The 14,114-nt window shown below is 40.9% G+C and overlaps 1 protein-coding gene across 3 annotated transcripts; it reads right to left on the bottom strand.

The window, feature by feature from the left end:
• Window positions 1-1,167: 1,167 nt before the first annotated feature.
• CIAPIN1 (cytokine induced apoptosis inhibitor 1) lies at window positions 1,168-14,039 on the bottom strand. 3 transcript variants are annotated; one of them, XM_027869803.1, is made up of 9 exons: window positions 13,893-14,039; window positions 7,721-7,902; window positions 6,805-6,918; window positions 6,469-6,545; window positions 5,653-5,821; window positions 4,619-4,692; window positions 3,632-3,747; window positions 3,212-3,293; window positions 1,168-2,621 (listed from the first exon to the last, which is right to left on the bottom strand). In XM_027869803.1, exons 2-9 carry the CDS (start codon window positions 7,875-7,877, stop codon window positions 2,511-2,513), a joined length of 900 nt encoding a protein of 299 aa, XP_027725604.1. In that variant the 5' UTR covers window positions 7,878-7,902; window positions 13,893-14,039; the 3' UTR covers window positions 1,168-2,510. The 3 variants fall into 3 exon arrangements, with proteins under 3 accessions (XP_027725604.1, XP_027725602.1, XP_027725603.1); XM_027869801.1 differs by having other exon boundaries at window positions 6,805-6,957; window positions 13,893-14,038; XM_027869802.1 differs by lacking the exon at window positions 13,893-14,039 and adding an exon at window positions 13,805-13,887 and having other exon boundaries at window positions 6,805-6,957.
• Between the last annotated feature and the right edge of the window lie 75 nt (window positions 14,040-14,114).

Here is a 14,114-nt window from a genome sequence, read left to right as displayed (position 1 = left end):
ACAAAAAGGGGGAATTGTGAGGGACTGTCTGATGTTGGCAGTTGCTAGTTGGGCGCTGTGGCAAGGGTAGAATCTGGGTATTTTGGAAGTCGAGGCAGGGACTGTGGTAGGCGGAGTCATGGTGAACTGGGATGGGCTGGGTACGGCGCGCAGCCGGCAGGTCGGCGCGGCCAGTACATTAAGTGACTTGCCCAAGGTCACACAGCTAGCATGTGTCAAGTGTTTGGTCTGAGGCTGGATTTGAACTCAGGTCCTCTTGACTTCGGGGCTGGTGCTCTATCCACTGCGCCACCTAGCTGCCCCTGCCTACAATCCTAAATGACATCCATTGCAATAAGTCCTCATCTGCAATGCAATTGGACTAAACTCTAAGGTATCTTCCAATGCTGATGTGACATTCTCTTCAATGAAACCAACTGTAAGTTCCATGGGAGAGCTTGGGGGAAGAAGGAGGAATAGTGGAAGTACTAGGAGATGAAAATATAAAATGTACCTTCTTTCCAGTATCACATGGTTAGTGAAATTAAGGGTTCAGCATCAGAAAAAAAAAAAGGGTTCAACTGAAGTTCAAAAGCCACTCCTAATGCCACGGCCTCCCAGGTTTTGAAGTTTAATAAACATCCTACTTTTTTTCAGATACTTCCTCCGTGCTAGAGATGTAGCAACTTCCCAAACCAAATTTAGCCCTGCATCTGCAAGCCTTTTCTCTAGCATCCCTAACCCACTAGCAGTCCCACATTTGGCTGGCTTTCTTCTGAACCCTACAGGGTGACAAGGCAGCGGTTTTTGACGTGCCCTTACGGCTATCGACGGCGGCAGAAAGTAACATCACACCTGTTTGGTTCCTAACTGACAGTAATGCAAGCAGCACATGAGAAGCAAAGTAAATAGCAGGTCAGCAAGTTGTGGCCTTCAACAGAGTCCAAAGAGCACTATATAATAGGCTCCTCAGCACAAATGGAATGGCAGACATTCTGCTCTCAACCTCATCAAAAGGAATTCAGACGCTGGAAGTCAATGAAGTTATAGTGTAGTATTCTGTTCCATAACTATCTGCTGATGCTAAGGCTAGTGAGACCGCTTTGGACTATCATTTCCTTAAAGCATAACATACAATTATTTGCAAGGACCAGAATACTGGAATGCAAGCAAGACAATCAGCACACATTTCAAGGAGTAAGACTATTTAAAACACTTTATTTATCACACAGCTGAAATTCCAGTTCCCCTAAATCCGCACATTTGTCAACATTTGGCAAAATCGGATCCTAGTCCTTACAGGTCAATAGGAAGAAAGACAAAAGTCAATCTTGCACCAAGTAAGTTATAGCTGGTTTGAGTCCTGATGTCCAGATCCCACACAGAACAGTTCTGGGTAGATGAAGAAAGGCCACTCCATTCCATAGCTGAAGGGTTATTTGTTTATGACACTGACTCCCTGATGTGGCATCAGATATGATAATAAATATGAATGTGCTATCGAAAGACAGAAGTGAGCTTAGGTCCCTCACTGAGGTGAAAGTGTTTTCTTGGTTACTGTAGGGTCAGTTCTTACACCCACCCACACACACACACACACATACAAACACCCACCCACACCCACCCCTAGAGCTGGTACAAAGCAGTACACTATATTCACATGTGCAGTTCTTTCTCTCACACACACACACACACACACACACACACACACACACACACACACACACACACACACACACACACACACACACACACACACACCCCAGGAGCTGGTATATAAGAGTACATTATTCTAACACCTACAAATTCACCATTATGGAAAAAGGACACAGCTCTAATGCTAATTCACTAATGGCCAAATCCCAATAACAATGATCTGAAAGAGTGAGGCTGAGTTTGATTCAAAAATATGAAGGTTCAAAAGGTTTCAGATATCCAGCTGGATTGGAAGCTAGTTACTGTAAGGAGTTCTTACAACACTTGGCTATCTTTTCCAATAACTACATACTGAACAAATGTGGCTGCTCACAGAACAAGTAGCTAGTTATCGATAAACTTAGGAGGCAGATCTGTGGTCTGGTGATACATCACAGAAGCTTAATACTAAAGGATAACTACGTTCAAGGGTATTATGATCCAAGCTGACAGGGAGGTTGGGTTCAGGTCCCAAATACAGTGTGATCAGGTTACCAAATGCTAATACGAAGAGAGTAACTTCCAGTGTATCTCTCCTTTCTGCCAGCATTAATTAGATGGAAGTTCCCTACACCTCCAGTTTAAGTCCCACTGAAGAATCAGACAGCCCAACACAAATTAATCTGGCTGATTATATCTCAGTCCTTTGGTTCATAGCAGCATATATACCCAAATTTCTGTGTGTCCACCAGGCCAACCCCATCTAGTATCCTAACACAGAGTGTAGGCAGAACCAGAGAGGCATGAGACAAGGCAGGGCTTGAAGGGTTGTTGAAGTGAATGCTGGAGTCAGTTTTTGGAATGGAATAACCCCCACAAGTCCCAGTGATTTTGCCTTAGGCATCATGAAGATTTTTTTCACTCAAGAGGATTTTCTCCCCAGGTTTAAAGGCTGGCATCCCAAGGTAGGGGCAGCTGGCACAGCGGAAGGCATCACCCAAATAACACTGTTGAGAGAAAAAGAAGTAGGAGTTGAAGGTGTCTACTAATTAAAGAAACATAAACTCAAAGACCAAGAGAAGTAATCCCTGATCTTGTTGCTTTTTCCCCACCAAGTGGTCCTGAAGTAACATGGCTAGCTAAAATTTCATGCTCGGTAGGACTACAAATACTAAAACTTCATAGTCTCCTGTGGTTAAGTCAGGAACATCCAATGCCATGGCAAACAATGAGTTCAGGACCTGAAAGTTTTTAGAATGTCAAGGCAGATTCAAAGTTAAGGATTCAAATAAGAAAATGAAAATAAGCAACAAAATACACATGTGAAATACTAAGTCTACATGTAAAAATTAAAAGAAAAAGGGTAGAGGCAGGAGAAATTCCTACCATAAAACAGCAAAAGGTCTCTGAGAATGCTTAATGCCCTTAAGAGGTAGGTGTTAGACCTCCAATATAGGTCTACTTCACTTTGTCTTACTTGTAATCATTTGGATCATAAGCTATTTATAGGTAGAAATAGTATATGTGCAATTTTAGGATAAAGCCTAAATATAACCTAGGTACTTTCTGAATTTTGAAAATCTACCAAAATATTTACATTTCCACAAGCTGACTTGGGTTGGGATCTCTTCTGCTCCTTTGATTTCTCCTGCTCCAGTTCTTCTGCTAGGCCACACGTGCTAAATAAAGAGACAATGTACTGTAAGAACTAGAAACCCACAAATCCTGAAACATGCCTTCTACCGGTTTATAGTGAGTACAAGGACCCTGTCTTTTCACCAGCCTTCCAGCCATTCTTTACCTAGGGCTATTACCAACGGAACGACTTTCTCTGTGATGTTCTAGGTAATACCAGAGAAGTGAGACATAACAAATGGAACCAATTAAGGTGGACTTAAAGCCCAACATGTTGTTTCCCTCCACCCATATCACATGGAGGTACTTTTAAGAGGTAAGTTCTTCTCTGTTTTATTAGACATTCCTTGAAAGAAAGTAATGAACCTTCTCTAACACTCACCAATTTTTACAGGCCTTCCTTTTTGTCCCTTCTCCACATGAAGTAGCCCGTAGGGAAGCTGGATCTGGCTTCTTCAAATCTTCTGGATCCAAGAGTTCATCAGAATCAATGAGATCCTGGAAGGTGTTCAGATTAGTCTAATGACTGACTAAGAAGCTACCTCAGTTAAGAAGCTCTCATTTAGTCATACTAAAGGAGGGAAATAGTAGCATAGCTAATACAAAAATTATTTATATTTATCATTTTCACATATAATTTAAGGTATTTAGAGGTGGGGGGTAGTAAGTTTACCTTCCTACTTATATTAAGTTCAGTTTAACATTAAAATTATTATGTACTTCCTGATAACAAGGGAAGGATGCCCAGAAGGATGTCACAAAGTGGCTGATCATGAATTGCCCGAAAATAACAAAGAGTACTTTATAAAGCCGAGCACATAGCATGGACTAGATACAATATAATTTTCATCTTGTGGATGGTGGGGAAGGGGGCTAGCAAGTGAATGATGAGAAAAGGATAAGAAAAATCAAATGGCCAGAGAAGAGTTAAGACTTAAGAATTTCTCTAGGTGTGCAATGTCATATCCACAGCCAGATGTAGATAATGTCAGCTGTTTTGTTACAAAGTGGGTGTTCAATGAGGATGAAGGGATAAAAAGTAACTTTTCCCCCACAATTCAGACATTTTCCCCTTGAAAAATAAGTCCAAATGATTTTTTTTTCAAGTGACAAAAAGCCTATAAGTGAAAACATTCATTTGATTTTGGGTCTATTATACCAAATAACAGGAAGAAAATCTTTTAAGTTAAGTAGAAACTAAGTGAAAATGACAGTAACTTCACTGCTGAAACTCTACCCAAAAGCATGACAAACATGACCAGCAGGCATGGTTCTAATATATGACTGTTCACACCCAGCATGGAGGCCCTGAAAAGTTTGCTGGAGGTAAATCAAACTACCACTTGGTTCAGCGTTGGGCCCCACTCACCATGCCATCATCATTCATGTCATTGGCTGAAAGTGTCCACAGCTTAACAGCATTAGGATCCACGGCAGGTTTCTCTAAAATCAGCCAACAAAAGAAACATTAAGAGAAGCCAGATACAGGTTATGTGACACTAAAAAGTTCTTTCTTCATAGAGATACAATAACTATAGACACCAACTACCTTGGCATCATACCATTCAATGTTAGTGAGGGAAGCTTCATCCCCTTTTTACAAATGGAAAAACATGGACCAATAAGCCCCCAAGATTTGCACCCAAAATAAAGCATGCATGACAAGTTAATGGCAAAGCTGGAAACAGATCTCAGGGCTTTTGATTCAGAATCTATCAGAGGATACTGCCTTTGGGCAGGCCACAAAATTAACAATCAGGAGTTAATCAGGAGTTGCTGAGTGAAATAAGCTCATTCTGGGGCAAATTTTCAAACAGGTTGGTTCAGACACACCCTCAAATCAGCCCAAGCACAACTGCATGATCAAATCCTTCAAACAGGGCAGCTTGTTTGTTTACACTGCTCCTGCTCATTTTGTGACCTTGAACACAAAGGTTTCCAAAGGATTACTAGAAGATCTTGTGGAAATCAGAATAATAAGTGAAGACACCATCAAGCATCTGAAAACCTACCTGCATATTTCAATTTAGCCAGTTTTCTTTGTTAAAATTGTAAGAATAGTAATGAGGGGAGAGGGCAAGATAAGGAAACATTTTCTGAATACAACTGGGCAAATTAATATAATCTTACAAGTGACATAATCTTTAGGGAAATCTCATGCAGGGAAAACTAACTCTCTTAGCCTATGTAAAGAACACAACGAAACTGAATGAACATACTATACTAGTAGATTATCAAGCCTCTTTTCAATAAAAAATGAAACCTTTCTAAGTGTTAGAAAGGTTAATTTACTGGAAGGAGTACCTCTCCATTCAGACTCCTAGTTTAGTCTTTAACATACTCCGCTTGGCCCAGAATGGAATTAAAAGGTAATAGATTGGTATAATCATGGGTTACCCTTACCTGACACAGCAGACTTCTTGGGAAAGGAAAGTTTAAGCTGGGTAGAAGAGCCTACTTCAAAGTTTGGTTTTTTGCCTGTGATTTGAATAGAGACCAAGCTGTCACTTTGGTAACCCAGGTGCTCCTGTACTGACTGGACCTCCTCTGGGGTTAAGGAGTCCTTCTGCAACTGAAATTCAAGGCACAAAAAAGGTTCAGTCTATGTTGAAAACAAAATCCACTCATGCTATAATGTTACAGTATAATCTTTTAGCATACCTAAGGTCCAAAGAATAGAATATACAGATATTAACTATGTAACCTCTACAAAGAGGATCTAGTTATGCTTCATATTTAATTTCTCTCTGATCAGGGTCATGACTAGAATTCAACTTTTCTCTCTGTTTATGCCCATCTTTACAAAATTTAGAGTGCTTTGCAAATATTACCTCTTTTCTTACTATTTCTTCTTCCCACATAGGCAGAAAACAGCATTACCATTTTAAAGGGGAAAAAAAAGGCAGGCACAAAAAACCCCAACAACAACAACAAACCTCAAACTATCATAGAATAAATCAGTGACCTAGTCAGAAATCAAGGTCAGGCCTACATGCAGTTTTTAAAGGTACAGGGCTAATCACGTTATCCCAAAGAAAAATCTAACAAAAAGGAATAAGAAACATCACTTTTAAACAATAGACATTCTGGTGATACACTTCAGGGACTTTTTGTTACTGGGGCAGAAACAGTACAGAGGCATAAGGATGAGTTTGAAGACAAAGATTCCTTCTATACCATGTTTCCGTAAAGTGAGTTGCAGCTCCTTTGTAAACATACCTCCTTCACTTCCACAAGCCCAGAGAGTGTCAGAGTTGAGCATAACTTAGCTGCTGTCTTCACTTTGCTTTCATTAACTATCAAAAAGAAAAAGAATAATAACAATAGATTTGTAGGAAGATCATTAAAAGCCCTATACAGAATGGGACAAAAATTAAAATAGTACTTTATGTCAGTCAAATGCTTTTAAATTTTCAAAGTGCTTTCAGAATTCATCTCAAGGTCCACGGTTCCACACCATCTCAAGATTAGCAGCAGATACCTTAAGCTCATCTTGTAAACCCTGGCTTAGTGCTTCAAGTGAAGATTAAAGGAACAGGGACACAGTTTCTTTACCTGAAGTTGTCTCCACTGGCTCTTTCAAAAGGACTTGCCCACCTGGTCGAAGGATCCTAGCAATTTCTGCCAAAATCTCAGTGCTATGCAGTGTTGTACTTCCTGGAACCAGACCTGACAGAACAACATCAAAGCTGGATTCTTTGTGAGCAGCTGAGAAGACAAAATGAAGACCATAACAAGCATCACTCAGAATGCTTGAGCCCCAGCAGGAGCACCCTCCTCCGCATGCCAGGAGTAGAAATACCACAGACCCCAGATGGGAGAAGAGATGTTTATCTTCCCCAGTTTAATGGTGGTTCAATGGGCCTTACAGGTGCTACCACCCTGTTACTTTCTGTAGTTATTACCCTATTCTCCCTTCCAGACATGCTATTATTCTCCCCAATGCACCTAGATCCACCTCTACGCTAAGGGACAGGTATAAATTAGAAACAGTACAGTTAAGTGAGCTTTTTCCCTCTTCTATTACAGAGTCAGTTGTAAGGTAAAGATGTACTTTTATGACTGCACATACTCTTCTGTCTATCATCTCTCAACAGAAAAAGAACAGGACCATCCAACAGCACATCAGTTTTTTTTGTCAGCCAGAGCAAAAATCCAGAGATCAAGATAAGAGAGAAGGTACACACTACTGGATAGCTAGATAGAGCAAATAAGAGTGCTGGGCCTGAAGTCAGTAAGACTCATCTTCCAGAGTTCACATACCGACTCAGATACGTGCTAGCTGCGTGACCCTGGGCAAGTCACTTAACCCTGTTTACTTCAGTTTCCTCATCTGAAAAATGAGCTGGAGAAGGAAATGGCAAACCTCTCCAGTATCTTTGCCAAGAAAACCCCAAATGGGGTCAGAAAGCTCACCCATCCAATCACACCCTTCTGCCCCTCTAAAGAAGAGCTAAAGGCGAGTTCTTACATTGTAACAGTTGGTTGATGTTTTCCACAAATACATGACTCTCATCACCAGCAAGTTCCTGCAGTTTATCCACCAGACTTTTCAAAGCTTCCACTGGAGATGACCTATCCCAGATCACCACCACACGCTGCCCGGTTGAGATTCCATACTCTGCCATTGCTGCAATGTCACCAGTCTGAAAACTAATGGCCAAAGGATGACTCAATGCTGAGCAAATGTACAAAGAGCCTGGACCCAGTTTAACCCAAGAAGTATAATAAACATAAATTAGCATTTTGGCACAGTCTAGACCAGCCACCCAGGGATGCTGACGTTAGGAAAACATACTGCTGATGAGAGGGCCTAAATAAATAATCCTATTATTTCAAATTTCCATAATCCCAAATTCCTAAACTAGGCACTAACTTCTTTAGGAAAATCCCTGGCCTTCTTGGAAGATGAAAAGCCAAAAAAAAAAAAATACAATTAGATTGATATGAAGAGGTAAAGGCAGAAGATTAATTCCCTTTTGGATCAGATCATAACCTTGCCAAAGCACAGAATATAAAACACAAATGTTACTGTATATTGAGTAGAAGTCATCACTGACTCAGCAAGGAGGGGAAACTGGCAGACTTCCCTTGACCATGAATTTAATTTTTTAAGGTCAAATGTTTAGTAAAATAGTATTTCCCCTTTCACCAAAATAAATGCCAAAAATTCAGTTTTATCTAGTTTTGTAGGGTTAAAAAAGTTATTTTGCATAAAAGTCAAACTTCTACTGTCCCTTGAGATTTTGTGCGAGTATAGAGAAAACGTATTAAAAAAGAATGAGGTTGGGGACGTTCACCCAGCTATTCCAGTGTTCTCTTTCTTTTTCAAATATTAATGCCACCGAACTTCTGAAAGCCAGGGCCTAAAAATAAGAAGTAGAGATAAAGTTCAAGAGGATTTAGGTAGTCCACTAAGAAACACATGGGGAAGAAAAGGGGCAAAATCTAGCACTGTACCCTTCTGGTTGGTTCTGTATAAAGAGCACTGAATTTGGGAGTAACAAGATCTGAATTTGAATCCTAGCTCTGTTACTCTTTGTATCATCCTGGGCAAATCACAAACTCTTTGGGCCTCAGCTTCCTCATCTGTAAAACAAGGAAATCAGACTAGATAAACTCTCAGGTCCTCCTGGTCCTGTTCCAGACTTTATGGACTTCAAAATCTTGCCTCTATTACCATCTCATTGAAGAACTCTCAGCACCTGAGGCTTCCTTAGCCTGGAACACGCAACCACATTTGCTGGCTGCTCACCCTGGAATATCTTTTTGCAAGACCTGCCCCGCTTTTATTGGTGAGTTCTTCCTGAAGCCTTCATTTTGTGAAGCAGCTCAGGCCAAGTAAGCTCCATGAGGGCAGGAACTGTCTTTTCTTTTGCCTGAATTTGTATACTCAGGGCTTAGCACAGTGCCTGGCACAGTAAGTGCTTAATAAACATTTGCTTCCTGGATTTCTTCCTTCCATTGAGTTCTAGATCTATGATCCTATGATTCTGGTCAAGGACGCATGAAGAAGAAAACATTCTTTCCTCTATAATCTCTCAAAACACTTAACCCTCTAAACTTTCTGTGCCTTCTGGAAAGAAGGTAGCCATTAGCCTTTTTTCTTCCAAGTAATAAACACCTATACTGGAATGGTAGACTGACATTTAAAATACATTTGAAAAATTCACTTCAGCTGAAGGTGTCATCATCAGGAAATAAGTAATGACTTAACTTTTTTTTAGCTATTCTTTGGAATATAATTCAGGAATTAATAATAATCTAAAATCTCTTTATGTGATAACTATCTATTCTCCTAGTCAACCAGGCTGTCGGCCATATCAAATTCTATATATCTCCCACCATTACCTAGGATTCGACATACTAAGCACATAGTGGGAGCTGTATAAATACTAAATACTAACAGACTGACAAGAGTTCATAATCTTGGTCAAATGGATAGGTTAGTGAATTACTACTCTACTAGAAATAGTAAGGTGATGACTTGCTTGGGAATGAGAAAAGAAGAGTCAAGCTGGTCAGAACAAGGTACTAGGATAGGTAATGGGTTTGACCTACATAAGGGCCAGGTATTATTAAAAACAATGGCAATTCATTTGTAGCATATTTTACAAGTTAAAAAAGTTTCTCACAACAATCCTCTGAAGAAAACCATACAAGTGAGGAGAAAAAAGCTCAAAGAAGGTAAGAAGTTTCCCATTAGATAGCTAATAAGTAACAGGGCTTGAACCCAGGTCTTCTGACATCAGGTCTTATATAGCTCTTTTCATTGAGCAACACTGTCTCCCTTCACAAATATACTGCTAACCCTAGCTAGTTTCCTTACTTACAGATGTTGTTGGCCACAAGAGTCATGGACTTCTTTGGCAGTCTAATGAAGCCTATGGACCCCTTCTCAAAACATTTTAAATGTGTAACACTTAAGATTATAAAAAAAATCAATTATATCCAAATATAGTTATCAAAATATTAAAAACAAAAAAGCCAAGTTCACATGCCCCAAGTTAAGAACCTCTGGGTTGGGAGTGGAGAGGACAAAATAAGTGTATGGATTAATCAGCACAAAATGACCACTACTGGAAATACACCTCAAATTCATCTACTCTCCTGATAGTCGGTTAGAAACAGCATGGTTGAAAAGCTATCTGGGTTCCTATACCAGTACCATCTGCCAGCTCTGTGAATCAGTTTGACGGAATGGGTAGTGCCCTAGACTTGGAATTAGGAATACCTGTATTCAAATTCTGCCACTTACTAGCTATGTGATCCTGGCCAAGTCACTTTACTTCTCTTGGGGTTGGACATAATGGTCCCTTTAAGGTCCCTTCCTGGTCTAAATATATAACCCTATGATCCCTAGTCACTAAACTTCTCCAAGCCTGTTTCTTCATCTACAAAATGGGGATAGAAGTACTTACACTACCATCCCACAGGACTGTGAGGATTTTGCAAAGCACTAAACGAATAGGAGGTATTAATATAGTAGGAACTCTCCCCAAAGAACCTATATACCCACAGTTTTAAAACTCCCCACTCACTAAAGCATATGTGACAAAAGGATATTCTTGGCCATTAATCTAATTTTTTTTTAATTCCTAAAACAGCACATTCAAGAACTGTAATTTTAAGCCACATGTTCCTGACCAAGAATAAATAGAATTTATTAACAAAGGAATTTGGCTGCTAATAAGATTCAGAATCATTGTTTCATACATAAAAGCCAATCAATCAAGAGCTTAGAAACACTGGATTGCTATGTGGAAATGAAAAGAGTGTTAAGGGCAAAGTAGTAAATTGCTAGAAATAAATACTGATTTCTTCAGGGATACTAGAAATGCTTCTTTGCTTTCAGGGACAATGGGAAAAGCTGTTCAGTAAAACAGGAAACAGACTTTTTTTTCTCCTAGTTAAAAAATGCCCTTTGACTGATAACATACAGAGTATTTTTATTGACTACATCCTAATACAATTTTCATAAAAGAAACCAGGAGATTTAGGAAGTTTGCTCAATTCTGTTTTATATACTGTATCTTAATTTTTAGGTAGAGACAAAATGTCAGGTCTTTCTCAGCATGGCATCACAGAAGCAGAAAATTCTAAGAGTACCATTGCTCATCCTCCTCAGTTCAGTTTACTTGCCTCTACTTCAAAGAGGCACATAAAATCTTTGTTCTTAATATCCAGCTTTGCCTAGTGGGAGGCCTCCCTAGGGAGGAGAATGGAGCTGGCTTTGAAACTTTCTTTCCCACTGCTAGGATCAGAGAGCATTAGATCTGCACTTCATGATATCTCAGTGTTCCAATGGGAACAGGTCACTAATTTGGAAGATATTAAAAATGCTTTGTATTTCTATCTCCCAAATTAATATCTAATAGCAAGAAGATGGCAATAAAATACTTGGTAAATATCAACCCTAGAAAAGAAGGGCACAGGCTCAGCTTTCTTGGTAACAGAGGAGACACTGCAAGAAGTGTTTAAAAAGTTCAAATATGAAATCATGATAACTTCAATCAAAATGTTTTGAGTTTGGTGAATCAGTCCAAAAAAACACAAAAAAACCCACTCCAGCAATAGTGGAAAAAAACAAGTAACTAAATAAGCTTTCTTAGGAAGTTTGACTCCAGCTAGCTTAGTAATTATAAAAGGTGAAGTAGAAATTCAAAGTTACAGTTATGTTACTGACCTTGAATGTTAAGATACCTCTCTTCCAACTCTATCTAAATCACTTCTACAAGGTGTCATCCCAAGACATGTGTTCCCTGGTATACGTTTACTTTTTTGTGAACAACAAAACTTAAACCATTAGGCCCCTCTTGTCAGTGACAGTATCAAGAAACAAAGGTAAAAGCTGAAGGTTTTCAATTTCAACCTAAGGCCTAATTCTGTAAAACAAGTTAATGAAAAATCCTGAAGATGACGGCAGTTACACTTCAGAAGCAAGATTTTTTAAAATGGGACATGACAGAAATAAGTAGTTAGAGAAAGGGGATCAACAGGGAAAGAGAAAACTCAGAAGAATGAAGATCAAAATCTCTACTTTCAGAGGTAATTAAGCAAATTCAGGACTAGCTTGATGATGTGAGTAACAAGTTTCGATAATAATATCCATATGGTATAGTTTCCATCTAGTCTTCTCATGTGACAGTGAGGATAGAATTTGAGCTCTCTAACTTCAAAGATCAGTACTGACTGTGATGACGCCTGATCTTCACGAGACAAATAATTCAAGAATACTGTTCTCTCAGATTGCTATTTTTTTCTGGTCTGACAATGGGAAGATTTGTTATTGCTTAAATATCATACAACTCTTGGCACTAAATAACCAAAAAGCATAGAACAATTGTTTCACTGAGATCTAGAGGGCAGAGGGGAAGAGGTTCTAGTTTTCCTAGAGGAAATTACCCTTAGGCATAAACAAACTCATCACATGTAAAGTCAAGTTCTGTGAGCAGATGTGTCCACAATTCAAACACGACATTAATTCACTTTTTGTAGGTGGTGAAGGAGTAAGCTGCTGGGCCTCAAAAGATGCTCAGCAGATTGTCTTTATCCCTAGGCAGTGGTGAATATGTTTCGTTTTTGTTTTTTGGTTAGGTAATGGGGGTTAAGTGACTTGCCCAGGGTCACATTGGTAGTAAATGTTATGAGTCTGAGGCCGGATTAGCCTGTGGTGAACATGGAACTCAGCTCTGACCAACCTCCATGTTTAACTTACAGTACTCAGATTTAATACTAGGTGTGTAAAGTTGGATGCTATTAGGTCACTGACACACCATGATGTAAGTGTCTGGGAAAGAGAAACTCCTTCGCTCTATAAATAAAGCCCTTTACAATATGACTCCAACCCGTCTTTCCTGATAACACATCACTTGTCTCCTCAACTAGATATCCCAGCCAAACTGGCCTACTTACTGCTCCCCCCACACAGAACAATCCCACCTCCCAGCCTTTGTACAGGCTCGGAATGCTCTCCCTCCAGCCCTCACCCCAGACTCATTGAGTCCCTGGCTTCCTTCAAGGCTCGGCTCAGGTGCCACCACCCTCGGGAGGCCCCTCTTGATCCCTCCAATGGTTAGGGGGGGCTTCCCCCCCCAGCCCAACCTAGCTCCCTGGGCATTGGGGTGATTCATACACTTATGGGGCTGGGGTGGACCTCGGAGGATGCAAGAATCCAACCTCCTCCTTTTACAGGTAAGGGCACTGAGGCCCACAGGAGTCAAATGACTTCTCTAAGGTCATGCAAGATCAGAAACCAGGGAAGGAAGGACAGAAGAAGGGGGAGGGGAGGCCAAGGGAGGAAGAAGAGGAGGCGAGGAGGGAAAGAGGGGAGGAGGAGACGAGATGAGGGGAGGGGAAGAGGAAGGGGGAGGAGGAAAAGAGGGATGCGAAAGAGGAAGGGGGAGCAGGCCGGGGAAGACAAGGGGGGAGGAGCAAGGAGAGGGGAAGAGAAAGGAGGAGGGAAATGAAAAAGGGGAGGGGGAGAGAGGGGGGGAAAGAAGGGAGAAGGGAAGATGAAGACACTGGCATGGGGAGAGGAAACGATAGGAGATACCAGAGTTTTTCCAGAAGGAACTGGGGTTCCAAAGTGTGGTAACGCAATTGGCTAAGAGGAAGCGGACAGAGGCACGGCCAACGCTCACCCAAGGCGCCCGCACACTCGGCAGCCACCACCAGCACCCGCTCTTCAGCAGCCGGCTCAGCGCCTCCGCACTCTCGCGAGAAGACCGATGACTGACTTCGCGGGGACTCAGAGGAGACTCAAAGATGGGGGGGAAGAGACGGGGAGGGGCGGGGCGGGGAGGGAAGGGAGGAGAGTGGAGGGAAGAGGGAAACGGAGCCCGCGTGCGCACACGCGCTTCGAC

Source organism: Vombatus ursinus, unplaced genomic scaffold (genome assembly GCF_900497805.2).
Source record: "Vombatus ursinus unplaced genomic scaffold, bare-nosed wombat genome assembly UNPS02014793.1, whole genome shotgun sequence".
NCBI classification, from domain to species: Eukaryota; Metazoa; Chordata; class Mammalia; order Diprotodontia; family Vombatidae; genus Vombatus; species Vombatus ursinus.
This window is presented reverse-complemented; position numbering and strand designations above follow the sequence as displayed.